General features: G+C 44.1%; 1 protein-coding gene and 1 non-coding gene across 3 annotated transcripts in view; one reads left to right on the forward strand and one right to left on the reverse strand.

Moving 5' to 3' along the window:
• MAOA (amine oxidase [flavin-containing] A) overlaps positions 1-17,500 on the reverse strand; it is a 119,142-nt gene that overhangs the window by 13,240 nt on the left and 88,402 nt on the right. For both annotated transcript variants that reach the window (XM_039914647.1, XM_029046599.1), the window contains exons 4-8: positions 9,898-10,002; positions 6,284-6,375; positions 5,250-5,391; positions 616-765; positions 100-259 (exon numbers count right to left, since the gene is read on the reverse strand). In XM_039914647.1, coding sequence (XP_039770581.1) covers positions 100-259; positions 616-765; positions 5,250-5,391; positions 6,284-6,375; positions 9,898-9,918 — 565 coding nt within the window. In that variant the 5' untranslated portion in view covers positions 9,919-10,002. The remainder of the gene's footprint in view (positions 1-99; positions 260-615; positions 766-5,249; positions 5,392-6,283; positions 6,376-9,897; positions 10,003-17,500) is intronic.
• LOC114805586 lies at positions 17,033-17,170 on the forward strand. Its single transcript, XR_003753557.1, has one exon. It is a non-coding gene; the product is annotated as a small nucleolar RNA SNORA7 (small nucleolar RNA).

Genomic DNA, 17,500 nt, shown 5'->3' on the forward strand with positions numbered 1-17,500 from the left:
CCCTTTAGCCCCCTGGAAAGAGTCAACTATTTGCAGCAGAGTGCCTGGCCGATCCCTGGTGTTGGCTAGAATACAAGGTAATTATTAACAGGAACCTACTCATCTTCCTCCAAAAAGCCTCCTTGTAGTACATCATACACTTAATGATCGCTCCCATTGGAAGACGATGGATTAACTGGTTTCTCTGTGGTGGCAGCTCTGGACTGAAATGGATCTTGGCAGTCAAACTTGGAGGGACGGCACTGATGACATATCTCCCCTGAAAAACATATCACACACCCTTCTATGAGATGCAGGTTTGAAAGAGAAGCGGACATTTCCTTTAATTTAAGGACTTCGAGAGAGCACCCAAGTATGCAATGAAGCATGGGGAACCAAGCAGAAAGGAGAAAAGGCAAACGCCAGGAGCTAACTGAAAAACCAAAGACTGGCACAAGTCAATATTCATCAAACTGCAAGTCGGGGACAGCAGGGGGAAGAGGGTCTCAAAGGCTTTCAACGTGCCTGGATCATCAAAGAGAAACAGAAACACATAGGGTTGATTACATTTGGCTAAATGCAGCAGCAGACACATTCCCCATTAACTCCGGTCTCTTTTGGGTCAAATTCAATTACCTCAAAGATCTCATGGTTTAGCGTCTCCACGATGACATTATCACCTGATTGATCAATGCCGACTACGGGCCTCCCCAGCTTCACTAGGTCTCCGAGGCGTTCCATTATCCTTTCGCTCACCAGGCCAGAGCCTCCAACAAACTTTCTCTCCTGAAAGTGTGGGGGAGAGGAAGGAGATAAAGCATACTCAGACCTCACTCAAACAATTGGTAAACTGTGCACACTAATCAACTACTTGTTCTTATTTTGCATGGGTTTGGGTAAGCCATCCTGATGAACTGTTTTAACACAATAATAATAAATGTAGTACCTGGTTAAGCACTTCCCTGTGTGTCAAGAACTGTGCTAAGAGCTGGGGTAGTTTACACTGTTGCTGGATACCCCTGGATTAAATCAAAAATCAATCCAACACCACTGATTGAGCACTTACGATGTGCAGCACACTGTACTAAGTGCCTGGGAGAATACAATACAATTACCATACATGTTCCCTGTCCATAATGAGTTTATAGTCTAGCGTGGGGGAGAGACAATATAAATAATGTGTAATCTATAAGTTAAAGATAATTTAAAGTGCTATGGGATTGAGGGCAGGGTGAATATCAAATGCCCAAAGGTCACAGATCCAAGTGTGACCACCACACCTCCTGTGACACCACAGGAGGACTAAATAAGGCCCTTTGGGTTCTTTGCTCCTAAACCAAAAGAAAACTCAAGAAAACATGGAAATAGGATAAAGTTAACACCCTTTAGGAAGTTCCCTCCAGAGATACTTATTTGGGTGCTGAGTTCCAGCCCAGGAGATTGAGGGTGAAGTCCTCACCTCCTACTTGTGCACAGTGTGCTATTGCCATGGCTAATGCAGGTTTTCTTTTGGTCTGCAGAAGTAGTTATTGCTCCCAGGTGAAAGGAAATGAGGCCTGGGAAACCATGCAGGGAGAGTTGTTTTCCTGGTAAAGGTTTACTAAAAAGAAGTAGTTTTATTCAATTTGTGAGGGAGAAGAAATGAGGGCTAGGACTTTCCTGGACTTAGTTTTTTGCCTTAATAAATGTCATCATCATCATCATCACTATTATCATTGTATTTGTTAAGTGCTTGCTGTGTGTCAAGCACTGTACCAAGCGTTGGGGTGGATACAAGTTAATCAGGTTGGACACAGTCCATGTCCCACATGAGGTTTACAGTCTAAGGAGAAACAGACATTTAATACTCATTTTGCAGTTGAGGAAACTGGGGCACAGGAAAGTTAAGTGACTTTCGCAAGGTCATGCAGCAAGCAATTGGTACAGCTGGGATTAGAACCCAGGTCTTCTGACTAGTAGTAGAAATATCCAAGGCAGTATCATCCATAAATGCTTTGGATGAGGATTTAGCGGTGAAATATTTTACCATCAGCATTAAATTCCCATAAATATCCTAACAACCCTCTTAGCTCCAAGTTTAAATAAGATAAAATGAAATCATCTTCTAGTCATTTAATTTTTTTTCCCCAATTAGAGGTCATGGCAAACTAAAGATCAAATACATTTCTGGTACTGGAATATCTCAATTAGTTTGGCTCTGGGTCCTCTTCAAGACCCTTTTCCATCTAGCTTAGTCTTGATTTTACATTTTATTTTCCCTCAAGAAATCGATGCCATTTCACTAATGGTCTGACCTGTTTTCCAAGCGTCACTTGGCTAAACTAAGATTTAGCTTGAATTGCCCCTGCTCAATGCACCTGACGGATACCAACATCTAATAAATGTCAAGGACCACGGTAACTAAAATGTAGGATTAAAAACAGCAGCTAGAAAAATCTGTACTGTGAGGGAGGGCTCTTTGTGATTATGAATTGTGAAGGGCCAATCAATTGTATTTATTAAGCACTTACTGTGTACAGAGCACTGCACGTAGTGCGTGGGAGCATACAATGTGACAGAGCTGGTAGTAGACATGTTCCCTGCCCACAACAAGCTTATAGTCTGGGGGGAGATCTTGAGGGGGAAGATGGACATTAATATAAACTGTGGATATGAATCATGTCTACTAACCCAATTGTACTTGCCTGCTGTGTAACCTTGTGCAAGTCTTAACTTCTCTGTGCCTCAGTTTCCTCATCTGTAAAATGGGAGTTAAGTCCCTCCTATTAAGATTGTGAGTCCCAAGTGGGTCAGGGACTGTCAGACCTGATCTCCCTCAGATATTGGTACACTGTAAATGCCTAAATACCATAGGTATTGGTTCACTGTATTGATCAGCAGGTTTAGGACTGGACTGGAAAGATGGATGTAATTAGTCTTTGAATTTGGATCTTAGCTCTGTCACTGATTTGCTTTGCCAACCTAGAAAGGTCTTCTGAGCCTTTAACATTCTTTTCTTCATTGGCAAAAAGGCGGTAACCCCGGGGACCAGTGGACTACATAGGGAATATATAAATTTAGAGGCTGAATTGTGAAATTTTCCTCATTGATGCTGTTAGAAGCACTGGAAGGAACCACTCAAGTAAGAGTATGGGTGGGTAGGCTGTGACACCCTATTTCTGCAACTCACGGAGATGTAGTAAAATCAGTGTTATAAAGGGATACTGTCAGAATGAGAGTATTACATGGGCATTTCCTTAAGGATCACCTATAAAAAGTCACTGAATGAAGGGAATAAATGCCTTTCAAATATTAAAGGAATCATTTTCCCTCCAATAACAATGTGCCAAGTACTGTGGGGTAATAATTAGGTTGGACACTTAGAGGGTGAATTCTCCTAAAGGGAGAACAGGTATTCTATCCCCACTCTACAGACAAGGAAACAGAGATTCAATCAATGTGCACTTACTGAGTGCAGAGCACTGTGCTAAATGCTGGGGGCAGTACAATACAACAGAGTTGTCAGACATGATCCCTGCCCTCAAGGAGTTTAAGAGAGTAAGGGAGGAATTTACAATCTAGTGATTTGCCTTCCACTTCGTGGTTCACCCACTTCATGTTGAAACATTATCTATCCTTGACTTCAGTGATAACTGTGCTCTTCTAGTTCCCCACTTCTCTCTCTGCTCCTTTTCAGTCTCTTTTGCTGGCTCCTCCTCTGCCTCCACCCTCTAGTGGGAGGAGTCCCTCAAAGCTCAGTTCTGGGTCCCCTTCTATTCTTCATCAACACCCACTCTCTTGGAGAACTCATCCTCTTCCATGGCTTCAACTACCATCTCGTGGATGGTTGTCACATCTACCTCTCCAGAACCTGGTCTCTCTCCTCTGCAGTCTCGCATTTCCTACAAACCTACAGAAAAAGTCTACTTGGGTGTCCCGCTAACACCTCAAACTTAACATGTCCAAAAATGAACTTCTTATCTTCTCACTCAAACTCTGTCCTCCCCAGCTCTTTACACAAAGCTGTTATCCTCCTTGTCTCTCACACAAGCCCGAAACCTTGGCATTATCCTCTACTCATCTCTCCGATTCAACCCATACATTCAATCTGTCACCAAATCCTGTACCATATTCCACCTTGACTACCTCAACCTCCTCACTGACCTCTCTGCCCACTCCAGTCTATACTTTGCCAACCAGATCATTTCCAAAAAAAAAGTGAAATCCATGTTTTCCCACTCCTCAAGAATCTCCAGAGGTTGCCCATCCAGTTCCACATCAAACAGAAACTCCTTACCATCGGCTTTAAAGCACTCAATCAGCTCACCCACCCCCTCCTACCTTACTTTGCTGACCTCCTCCTATAACCCAGCCCGCACATTTTGCTCCTCTAACTCCAAACTACTCATTGTACCTCAGTCTCGTCAAAACTGTCACAGAGCCCTTGCCCATGTCCTCCCTCCCCTCTTCATATATGACAGAGCATCTCTCTCCCCACCTTCTAACCTCTGTTGAAATCACGACTCCAAGAGGACTTCCCCATTTAAGCCCCGAATTCCCCTACTCCCTCTCCCATCTTCATCACCTACACACTTGGACCTGTACCCTTTAGGCACATGATATCCATCCCACCTTCAACCCCACTGTATTTATGTCCACAGCCATAATTTATTTAAATGTCTATCTCCCCCTCTAGCGTGTAAGCTCCTTGTGGTCAGGGAATATGTCTACCAGCTCTGTTGTTCTGTACTCTTCAAAGGGCTTAATACAGGGCTCTGCACACAGTAAGCACTCCATGAATACACTGCCTGAATTATGTGACTTGCCCAAGGTCCCTCAGCTGATCTTAAGAACCAGAACTTGGGCCTCCTGACTCACAGTTCTGTACCCTTTCTGTGTTTCAACCAATACTTGGCAGCATATAAGCTAGTTGATGTACTCTGCCGATTACTCAAGGGGCCCACACTGCCGGTGACACAGGTCAAATGATTTTCTGGACCTTCCTGAAGGGAGGAAAATGCGCTTTCCAAATCCAATTAGAGGTTACTCACAGTAAGATGCATTTCCTATCTTTTAATCCTTCAGTTTTATGGAGTAAACAGGATGGGAATGAGTCCTGTCTTTCCCTAAAGTGCTGCTGACCTCATTCACAAGTGGTCATTTATTAATTTCTCCAAACATCTAAGAGGAGTGGAGAAACTGCTCTGTGCCTGAATAATGTGAACCTGGGGAATACAAGGCTCAGATTTACCGACAGATTTGGCCTAGGAACACACATCCGAGTACCTTACCTGCCCTCCATTGGTTATTGAAAATATCCGGGTGGTGCCTCCACATTGCTTTACGTACCACAGGAACCAGAGAGCGGACACTTCGTGGGGCTCGGAGGTCACGTTGATATTCACAAAGAGAGTAGCAAATTGCCTCGCGGTCCTACCCGAACAACCAAAGAGAAACCAAGTCAGTTTGGGAACCAAAGACCGGTTGCTTCCCGAACAATGAGGCATTCTTTTTTTAATGGTATTTGTTAAGAACTTACTACTTGCCAGGTACTACACGAAGCACTGGGGTAGATATAAACTAATCAGGTTGGTCACAGTCCATGTCCCACATGGGGCTCACAATTTTAATCCCCATTTTATAGATGTCACTGAGGCACAGAGAAGTAAAATGACTTTCCCAAGGCCACACAGCAGACAAGCAGTAGAGCTGGGATTAGAACACAGTTGCTCTAACTCTCAGGCCCAGGCTCCATCCACGAAGGCCACACTGCTTCTTGTTCCAACAAAATCCTTTATGCAGCGTCAATATGATGCTGACTTTTCACCATGTTGTAACCAGTACATCTGAAGACTGCTCTAGTTAGCCTCTCTTCGTCCCCTGAGCGCTCGCTGAGTTTTATCCTGCTAGAATAGCTGAGATTTTAGGAAGATCGGGACTCAAGAGGAAGATTTGAAAACCCCGAGGGATGCTGAAGAAAGCAAACAAAAAGCGGCCAAAGATAACTCTTCAGCACACCATGTGGAATAGAGGGTAAGTTTGCACAGAACTTTTCAACCCCAAAGGATATAATCAATAGCATTTTACCATCAGACAGAGCCAACTTTGTATGTGAAGACACAATCACACCTCCACTGTTTTCAATCTTTCCTTATTTCTCAGAATAAGTCTACCCCAGTCCCTTTAGAGGTCCTTCAAGGGAGCGAATATTACATGCACTCTCTTCCCTCTAGGTTATTAAGGAAGAGAGCTTGCTGATTCCAGGGCCCAAAGGAGGTGGGGAAAGATCAAAGGTGACCTTCAAAATTAAATGTAGTGAGTTTACTTTGTCCAGCAGATTTGGTCAATAAGCTCCTTCATTGTCATTTTGTCCCATTCTTCAGCATGAGGTGCATCCCATGGGGCTTCTGGTGGAATCTGAAAAGAAAGGATATATCACAATCTTGGTTCCAACATGACTTTCCACTTAAGCCCTGCTGTGGGTCCAGTGGGAAGACCCTTCCTTTGGGAAGCAAGAGACAGAGGCAGAGACACAAAGATCAAGAGAGAGACAGAGAGACCACTACTCCATCTGGATTTTTTTTATAGTATTTGTTAAGCACTATTCTAAGCACTGGGGAAGATACAAATTTTTCAGGTTGGACATAGTCCTGTCCCACATGGGCTCAGTCTAAGCAGGAGGGAATACGATTTAACCCCTTTTTAGAGTTGAGGAAACTGGGACACAGAGAAGTGAAGTGACTTGCCCAAGGTCACACAGCAAACATTTGGCAGAGCTAGGATTAGAACCCAGGTCCTCTGACTCCCAAGTCCATGCTCTTTCTGCTAGGATACGCTGCTTCTCTTCTCTGGAATTTTCATCATTAACAATATTCATTGAGAATGGGGGTAATAAGCATATCTGACATGTCAAATGTACAATAAGTAAAACAGATTAAGGAAATGGATACGAGTGTAGGAAACTGAATTCATCGATAACAACAGACACATTATGCCAAATCGGCTGGTAGGGTGGCATGACAAGGAATGGGGAAGACTATTCAGGGAATGCCTCCTGGGAGAGATAATTCTTTAGAAGGGCTTTGAAGAAGCAGATGAAAGTGGTTTGCAGAGCTGAAGTGTAAGGGTGTTTCATACAGGGAAAAAGACATAAGCAATTAGAGACTGAAGGGAGGAAAGAAGAACTATGAAAGAGCAGTCAGAGAGGAAGGAAGAGCAGCATGGCATAGTGGATAGCGTACGGGCCTGGGAGTCAGAAGGTCGTGGGTTCTAATCCCAGCACCGCCACTTGTCTGCTGTGTGACTTTGGGCAAGTCACTTCACTTTTCTGTGTCTCAGTTATCTCATTTATAAGATGGGGATTGAGACTGTGAGCCCCATAGGTGACAGGAACTGCGTCCAACCTGATGTGCTTGTATCCATCCCAGCACTTAGTACAGTGCCTAGCATATAGTAAGTGCTTAAGAAATACTATTTTATCATTATTATTATTAAGAGAGTCAGGAGAAAACTGTAATTCTACATTCCACAGATTTTACATTTTACATGCGTCTTCCTGTGCCTGGGCTTCATTCACAGCTGGAGGGAAGCAGGGAAACAGTACAGGGAAGTTTTATATGCCCTATAAAGTACATTTTGAATGCAGGCAAATGTCAGCCAGGCTTACCTAGAAATTGAACAAGCGACCTTTAATCTCTTGTTCTAGGGTCCCAGCCCCTCTATGAGCTATGAAGTGAAGCTGATCCTGCCCCCCACCTCCCAGCCCCGACAAAATTTTTATGGTATGTGTTAAGCACTTAATATGTGCCAGATACTGTACTAAGTGCTGGGGTAGATACAAGCTAATCAGGTTGGACACAGTCCATGTCCCACATGAGACTCATAGTCTTCATCCCCATTTTACAGATGAGGGAACAGAGGCCCAGAGAAGTACAGTGACTTGCCCAAAGTCACACAGCAGAAAAGTGGTGGAGCCACTGAAAAACTGCTCCACTGCCCAGGGGAGATGCTTCCAAATAGTCTCGTCCTTGGTTTAGGGTTGTCTGCTAAAGCTAAGAGGCATCACAAGACCCATCTTGAAATAAATTCAGAGCCTTGATTTTTAATGTCCATATTTCCCCCAAAAGGGTCCAAGATGACATAGAGAAGCAGCATGGCTCAGTGGAAAGAGCACGGGCTTGGGAGTCAAAGATCATGGGTTTGAATCCTGGATCCGCCACTTGTCAGCTGTGAGACTGTGGGCACGTCACTTAACTTCTCGGTGCCTCAGTTACCTCATCTGTAAAATGGGGATTAAGAATGTGAGCCTTATGTGAGACAACCGGATTACTCTGTATCTCCCCCAGCGCTTAGAACAGTGCTCTGCACATAGTAAGCACTTAACAAATACCAACATTATTATTACTTAAGGGGGAAAAAAAAATTCAGAAGTAACTCCTTGGGATGTTTGGAGTAAGCTGCCTTCCCATAGCTCCACTGTGCTGAAATTCTGCACAGAGCAGTCTCTGATCGCTCAATTATACATCAGAGGTATCTGGTCCCAAGGTTTTGGGGCCTTGAATTCCTTTTATGGATCTAACCCATTGTCATTTTATTGTCATTTAGGTCTAGTATTGGTTTATGCGTCAAGTCGTCTCCAACCCATAGTGACGCCATGGACACCTCTCTCCCAGAACGCCCTATCTCCATCTGCAGTCCTTCTGGTAGTGTATACATCGAGTTTTGTAATTTTCAGAAATTACATTTAAAGAAGCCAGACCATATCTTAATCATTACAGAATAGAAAGCAGACCCTGAAACCAATCTTACCACATGTCCTCAATGAGTCTGACATATGAAGCAGACTCCAATCATACTTTCATTCTCAAAAAGAGTCATCTTTTTTGTGGAATTCGTTTCAAATTTGGCCCCAGTTTGGAAGCCAAATCAATTCCTCTACTAACTGAGGAAGGTGTATAAGAAAATGATGTATCTGTTTTAAATCACTGGCAACTGCTATATTTGAAACAGGAAAAAAAGTCACCATGGCTCACTCTTTTCATGCTGAAAATTTTGATTTTTCATGTCAAAAGGCAGCATAGTATATAGCCTTCTTTGAATGTAACCCAACGATATGTTAACGACAAAGATTTTACAAAAGGGGGACTAGATTTGGCTTTCCACCCCCTTGCTTTGTAATTCTTCTTGGCATGGTGCTCTAACTGCTTTGAAAAGGGATCTTCAAGATTCATTTGGGATAAATGGGAGTTAAAATGGCATTTTACCAGCTCAACATTATTTCATTTCTTGTGCTAGTCCAAATTTCTGCAGGGCAAAATTTTCCCCTAAAATGGAGAAGAATAAATCCAAATCAAATATCTTCACCTTTAAAGAAAAGAATAGACTTCGTTGATATTTTGCATTACCTTATTTCCACTTAAATGGAATGTCAAAATAAAATGACTGCTAGTGTTCACATTGAATGGCTGAAAATTTGAGGCATGAGGTAAAGCAATTCAGATAATTGTCTGCTTAGCCGTTATGATGATGTAATTGGTTCATCACATTAGGGGTTATTATATAATTTTGAGAGGGCTTTACTAAGGAATAAGAGTAATAAATAGCCTTCAGGGGATAATGTGGAAATGGTCTTGTTTTCCAGGTGAGATACACCCAGTTGTCGTACAGCATGGAGTTCTGCTCTGTCTGTTTTCCTGTGTTCAGGAAAATTCCTGCTGTAGTTCTCATCCATTCCAACCCTGTTTCTTTTAACACTGATCCTCTATGTATCAGAACCCTTCTGCATTGTCAAAAGAACATTCCCCACCAACCTTAGAGCCAGAATTCACAGTGAAAACACACATTAAGGCAGTGTGCATTTTGGAGCAGATACAAGTCAAGGGATACATGGTCTGATAGCTTTATACACCACCTCTCATGTAGCCTTCATCCTCAGCATACCTCCTTTCCCATGTGATCCATGGTTCTCCAGAGATTATTGTAATCCAGATACGCTATGGGATTCCATACTGGAGGAAAGGCACCTCGGAATGGATAAGATTTTCCCTAAAACATAAAACAGGGAAATTACTTGAATGATGATATCTTGGTTTAAGTTTTTGCGGCGCTCAAAATTAAACCATTTACTTTCTAACAAATGACAACAATAACCAAGAAGCATGAAAACTCCATCATATACAACTCACTGATCTATACTTTAATAATAATAATAAGTAGCACAAGTGTTGGGTTAAGCATTGGGGTACATAAAATATAATCAGAATGGACACATTCCCTGTTCCACACAGGGCTCAGAGTTTACATGGAGGAAGAGCAGTTAAGTGACTCATCCAAGGTCACACATCAGATATGAGGTGGAGTCAGTATTAAAAACTGAGGTATCCTGACTCGCAGGCCTGGATTCTTTCCATTGGGCCATATGGAAAGAAACACAATGTTGCAAAAACACGTTTGAATGATACTTCAATTGTTCAATGAAGGTTTTTCATTGTTCTAGCTCATTGGCTGACGACTGCAATGCCGACAACATATCTTCAATACTCCATCAAGACTCTCCCACTGCCTCTAAGATTCGTCTGGACGCCACCATTCCTGACATTATCCATTTCCCTCTCAGAGGCCAGGAGAAAAGTGTGAGATATGAGCTCTTGTACTATTAGAAAAAAACCTGGATGTTTTTCTTGAAGAAAGCCCGAGAGGATGAGACACACTGGTAAAGGGCACATTTGGTGCAGAAATGCCGGTCAACCTGGATCATTCCATCATATTTATGGAGTGCTTCCTGTGTACAGGGCACTGTACTAAGTGCTCGGAAAACTACAGTATAACAAACATCCCCTACCCACAACGAGATTACAGTCTAGATGGACATGTTGTCCCTCTGTGCATGTTGGCTCTTGGGAAACAACCCAAGGCAGAACCAAGCGCTCAGTACAGTGCTCTGCACATAGTGAGTGCTCAATTCATACCACTAATTGATTCTGATCAGCTAGTTCCCACTGAATCTTGACGGTCTGCATCCTCACTCACAAGCCCATTTTTGTTGTGGATGCCTGGGGGAAATCTCTTTTAAGATGCTCTATGAGACCTGGCTCTTTGCCAACCTGAACTAGCTGCAACTTTGCAAGGGGGCAGTTGGGGGGAGGGAATCATAATTTACTGAATGTATGCCCAGGCTTCTGTACACAAGTTGAACAGAAGTCTAAATTTAATTTTTAAAAAATTGGTTCGCACCTTCCCTTGTGTTAAGCCGAAGCCAAACCTGAGTAGTAACTTTTAGCACAATGGCCTGACGTTCAACAGATGCATAAATGTCAAATCAGAAGAGGAAATGGAAGGAAATTGGAAAGCACATGGAGACATAAATGATCGAGAGTCTGGTGGGATAGGGACTGAAAGATATGTAACAAGCCCAAACTCAAAAACAAGCTTCCCCATGAAGGCTCATTTTAATCGGTGACTTCACAGCAGTTGAGGGTAGCAAGGGTACTGCTTTTTAAAATCAAATTATTGACTCTCCTCTCACTTCAAAGGAAGGCATTTGGGGCACAGCTGCCAAATCTAATGTGATGGCAAACAATGCTGTGCCCGTCTCTCCTGTTAAGACTGTAATCTCCTTAAAGGCAAGGAAGGAGTGAGTCTTTAATTCTGCCAAGTGCTTAGTACAGTACTTTGCCCAAACTAGGTGTCCTATAAATACTACTAACTGACCGACAGGTTTCTAGGAGTGAGGTGAAGCCCTTGAGGACTCTCAGACTCGCTCCTCCCAGGACTCCAACAAAATGTGGGCAGAACTGAAAGTTGGAAATGATCTCCAAATTGTGATGAAAAGGCTCCAAATTGGAAGTCAGTCTGCCACTTCCCCAATCCTGTCCTGCCTCCATTTCCACCCCAACTTTCAAACTGAAAAGAAGGCCCCTTTCGACATTGGCATTCACAGGTTTAAATCCAAAAATATCGATGCCATGGCCCTTTCTCTGGAAAGGAAAGCAATATAGCTTAAGAGCAACACACCATCTTGCAGAGACAACAGCAAGAAATATAGACATTCTGCCATGAGTTGGAACCTGCAAAACCATGTTTGGGGCAAACATATTTTCTCTTTCAGATTCTGGTTCTGTTCCTTCTGGCCCCGATTGTTATATTCTACAACCCAAACGCAGAGGATGACAGGTCATAATTTTTTTTTTAAAAAAAAGGACATACCTAGAGGTCTATCTCTTTTTTTTTTCATTCCACATTTACAGAAGGACTGGTTTGGCCCACATATCAAAGTCACACAGTAACAAAAGGAACACCTACACTCCCACTTGTAAACAGAAACAAAGACAGTATTTTATAAACCACATCTCATAATATTAATCAGTGAATTTCCCGAACAAATCCTTGTTTATTTTATAAATGGCTTCTACTTTATAAAACGGCTTTTATACTTTACATTTTATAAAGCACACCAAATTTAGAAACAGCTTGATTCTGTTCATCTTAATATGGTTTGGAAAAACACACACACACCTCTCTCCCTTCTCCCCACCCCCACATGCTTTCACAATAAGCAAATATCCATTTTAACTTAAGCTCGCCAAGTCCAGAAAGCCTGTATCGTACAAGTGATATTTCTTTTCCACTTTTCCCTTAGGAGATACCCAGGCAGCAAAATGAGTGAAGCTAGCATTCTTCTCACTTGGCACCGATCATTACTCACTTGAAGGGAAAAGAGATTATTTACAATACAGTGTGAACAAAAGAAAATGTTTGACAAGAATTCTTTGGCCAAAATTGGGTGTGGGACTAACTCCTGGAAACTCTTACCAGTTCAGTACATAGCTTTATACTCTATTCTTTCCCCCTACTTATAATTTATTTCAGTGTTTACTTCCCCCTCTAGACTGGAAGCTCCTTGAGGGTGGGGATTGTGACTAGTAACTACGTTACTCTCTCAAATGCTTAGTGCAGTGCGCTGCTCTGGGAAAAAAATGAGAAGAACCCTCACAAAAGCTCTCCTCAAAAGGAGCGATATGGAGGCAAAAGGGGGGGGGTAGATGGGAGAAGTGATGGAAAGAAAGAAGAGGGTGGTACGGGGTGGGCGGGGGGGAGGAAGGGAGGCAAATGAAGAGGGGCAAAGATGGTAAAGAAAATCAAAGAAAGAGACAGACACACGTGAGGCAGGAGCGGTAAGGCCACAGACCACATCACTCACTTGTTGTCCTTGGCTTTGGCATGGTGGCAGTGCTCAGCTTATGAGTCTCTTCTCCCGTCACTCTTTCTTGGATTCTAACCCAGGCTTGCCATTTCTGACACCATCTTGGCCTAAGGCTTTTGTGGGGCCTGAGCCAGTCTTACTCTGGGTGGCAGAGCCATGGGGTAAAATTCAGGATGCCTTTTGCCCAGTGTCCAACAGCCGGTCCCCATTTTGATAAGGCAAAATTCTTCAAAGGGAAAGCTCAATCTACTGACAGAGGAAAGTATAAAGAGATCTAGATGCTTTCTAGCGTTTCACGTGGTTTTGATACGCTCAAATCCCTGAAATGAACAAGGGCAGCCAATGAAGTAAAAAGTTTCGGAAGGCTGCTTCACATTCAGACAGTCCTTGAGAAGAAAATGCCTTGATGAACCAGGCACAGAACTGATGTGTGGCTGGTGGGGGGTGGCTCCCTCATCTGGGTTGGTGAGAAGATCCTCAGGACAACGACAAGATGGCAGCTCCCATTATCACCCCCTCCCTCCCATCGTTGGAAGAGAGACACACCAAGTTGGTTTTATGGCATTTATCACGTTTGTTATATGCTAAGGGCCGGAGTAGATACAGGGTTATCAAATCGGGCACAGTCCCTACCCTACACAGGGCACACAATCTTATCTCCAATTTACAGATGAAGAGACTGAGGTCCCGGGAGGTTAAGTGACTTGCCCAAGGTCACACAGCAAAGCCAATGGCACAGCTGGGACTAGAACCGGGGACTTCTAAGTCCCAGCCCCGGGCTTGCTCCACTAGGCCACAGTGCTGCTCCAGTGAGATTAATTCCCCAGTCCTAAAAGCAAATTGCACTGTAAGCAACGAGAGTTCAAGTTCATGGAATTTCACCTTGAGGTTTGGGTTCCTTAGCAACATGTTTCACTGTTCCAAACCTCCCCCTCCTTATAAGAAAAGTCCACTGTTCAGGAGATAAGATGGAGCTGCATTTTCAGGTCTCTCTACTGTTCCAGTTCTCTGAGATTAGGCATCTGTGGACTGACTCCTTGAATATCAATAAGCAACAGGAGCTTCAGGGGGACAGCACTTGGGAATTTTTACAATTCAGTACTTCACCCTTCTCAAGTTTCTACTGAATCCGGCCTGAAGTCGGCTACAGTTTAGTTCCATGCCAGAACTAAGCGTCACCTGCCTCTTGCAATGCTGCCCCCAAAGAGAAAGAGAATCAGCGTGGCTTAGTGGAAAGAACCGGGGCCTGGGAGCCAGAGAACCTGGATTCTAATCCCAGATCCGCCACATGTAAGCTAGGAGACCTTGGGCAAGTCACAACTTCTCTGTGCCTCAATTACCTCATTTGTAAAATGGGGATTAAGACTATGATCCCAAAATGAGACAGACTGTGTCCAACCTAATTAGCTTGTATCTAACTCCAGCACTTAGTACAGTGATTGGCATGCAGTAAGCACTTATTGATTATCATTAAAAAAAATGGTGAAGAGGTTGGTCCTTGAGGAGCTGTAGAAGTTAATGATTTCACCATGGCAAAGAGGTGAGATGATGGGTAATCTCTAGAACTTTCTCAATAGAATATAGAAAGGGCTTGTGGTTTTCCTTATTGCACGTTGGAAACAACTGCATCTAGCAAGGTGCTGGTTAGCTATAAGATCACCACCTAACCCTTTTCTTCCTGTGTATAGTGGGGACTGAGGCTGGTCTTCTACTCGGAGATGTGGTAAGGAATGACTTAGCAGATATACATTCTCCCCTTTAAAGTACTTTACAAGCAATGTTTCTTATCTGCTGAGGTCCATAAAGGAGGGGGAGATTTCACTTCAGTTTCATACATAATGACCTCAAAGGCCCTTGGGATTGGCCCAGATGCAGGAATGGACGGATGGTGTCAATTTGCCATCATCCTTGCCATTCTGAGAAGGTTTGGGTGGGCTTGCGGGCTCCTTCAGGGCAGGGAGCATGTCTACCGACTCTACGGTGGTGTACTCTCCTAAGCGTTTAGTACAGTGCTCTGCACCCAGTAAGAGTTCAATAAATACCACCGATGGACAGTGGTCTGTCTCTCATTGCCACAACTCCCAACATTGAGTTGCCTGGCTCGGAGGTGACGCCTAAGAGGGGATTGTGATGACTCTGGAATAAATGAGGGGTGGAGGGGGAAAGAGAGGGGTCAGGGGTCACCCCCCAGATAAATGCTCTAGATTCGGGTGGCCTCAGGCACACTTCTGCATAGATGTGTGCGACATCATTTTGGGCTGGGTGTACAGTGCAACACGCATGGCATCGTGGGTGTCTCCCACAAGGGTGGCCTGAGCCCACCCCACCGTCTCGGGATTTGTGGTCCGGGAAGCCATTATCCTTCAAACTGAAAAATTAGCTGAGACGAGATTCATTAAGTTGCAGAGCCACAGTGAATTGCATCAAGACTTGAAAATTCAATTACATTTCCTTTTGCTTTGCCCAGATTCAAACTGGCAGCCTGCTCTATGGCTCCTTTCAACCGGTGCCCCAGGGCGACAGCTAGGTAGAACAACTGTAATAGCATTGCGGGCTTGCCCTCACAGCAAGTCTGCCGGTCCCACTCATTAATTCAACAGAATTAGACCAGGACACATTGAGATACGGCAATCTCATGGCTCAGATTACGGGGGTTGCCCTTCCTCATCTGACAGCTGGGATCTGGACATCATTCGATTATGGTAGATCGTTGTCTGCCAACCGTACTCCCTGAGGGGAGGGCATTTTCCTATCATATGGTATTTCAGGAAAGGAGCCCGAAGTCTGTCTGGGCCACAATGGAAGGTAATGGGATCTGCTTTGAGGAGCAGAGACGGAGCTGTCTCCAAGAGCATCCAGGAGCCGGGGCCTGGGGGATCAGATAACTTTCGGGATGGCGGCAGGAACCCTCCCATCCCACCTTGAGTGTGACATCATCTGCAGCAGGCTGATGCTGCCACTCCACAGGACGTATTCCCATGCAAACAGCTTCCTGGTTTGGGTGCCATCAGAAGCACGGTCTGGTCTCCTAGAAAGAGCCCGGGACTGGGACTAAAAGGAACTAGATTCTAATCCTGGCTAGTTGCTTAACAGCTCTGTGCCTCAGTTTCCTCAACTGTACGCTCCCTCCTTCTTAGACTGTTTAGCCTCGAGTGGGACCGGGACTGTACCCGATCTGATCTCGTATCTATGCCAGGAGCTTAGTACAGTGCTTGGCACACAATAAACACTTACACCACAGTTACCATCCTGGAACAGGGAGTTGAGTGGGCGAGAAATGATGACTCAAAATTGAAGGAATCATGAGTCCTGGTGCCTTATACCTGTCTATTTCAAAAGACTCCTCCAAGGATCTACCCTCTATATGATATAAGCTCACCCTCACTCTAACCCCATGATCACATGTCTTCTACCAGAGGCATGACCTTTTTTATGGGCCTGGGAAATGCCCATTACATTCAATTTCTTCAAATTATTTAAATATTCAAAGTTCTAAGGATGGTACCATCTCTGAGGATAAAGGCATTCTCATTTTCTCTCCTTGGTCATTTAAGGGAGACTCTCTGTGCGGGACCAAAAAGATGGAGAATGCCAAACAAGAGAGGAAGAAAGGAGGAATCTGACACTTTACCATCATCTTGGAACAAGCCCCAAGAATAATATTGCCTGGTGGAAAGAGCTTGGGCCTGAGAGCCCAGAAGGTCCTGGGTTCTAATCCCGCCTCCGCCATCGTCTGCTGTGTGACCTTGGGCCAGTCACTTCGTTTCTCTGTGCCTCAGTTACCTCATCTATAAAATGGGGATTAAGACTGTGAGCCCAATGTGGGATAGGAACCATGTCCAACCTGATTAATCTGTATCTACCCCAGTGCTTCCCCTCTCAGGGTTGCACCTGGAGAGTTTCCAGTAATCTACCAGTCTCAGCTTTGGGAGGGAGAGTCAAGCAGAGGCATACCCATTCCATTCCTATCTTGGGCAGTGGCTAGTGAGTGGAAGGCAATCTGCTACAAGTCACAACTCACCCATACTGGGCAGCAGCGGTATGGGAGAGAGTCGAGACTCGATTTTACTTCGCGGAAGGCGGCAATGGTAAACTACTTTCGTATTTTTACCAAGAAAACTCTATGGATACAGTACCAGAACGATTGCAGATGGAGAACAGGGAGTTCTGGGAGAGATGTGCCCGTGTTGTTGCTATGGGTCGGAAATGGCTCGATGGCATGAGACAAGACCCCAGTGCTTAGCACAGGGCTTGATACATAGTTAGCACTTAAATACTATTATTATTAATAACAAAAATATGAAAGGTGCAATAAAATGAGTGGGACATTTCTGGAAAAGT

The sequence above is a fragment of the Ornithorhynchus anatinus genome, chromosome 18 (assembly GCF_004115215.2).
Source record: "Ornithorhynchus anatinus isolate Pmale09 chromosome 18, mOrnAna1.pri.v4, whole genome shotgun sequence".
Lineage (NCBI taxonomy): Eukaryota > Metazoa > Chordata > Mammalia > Monotremata > Ornithorhynchidae > Ornithorhynchus > Ornithorhynchus anatinus.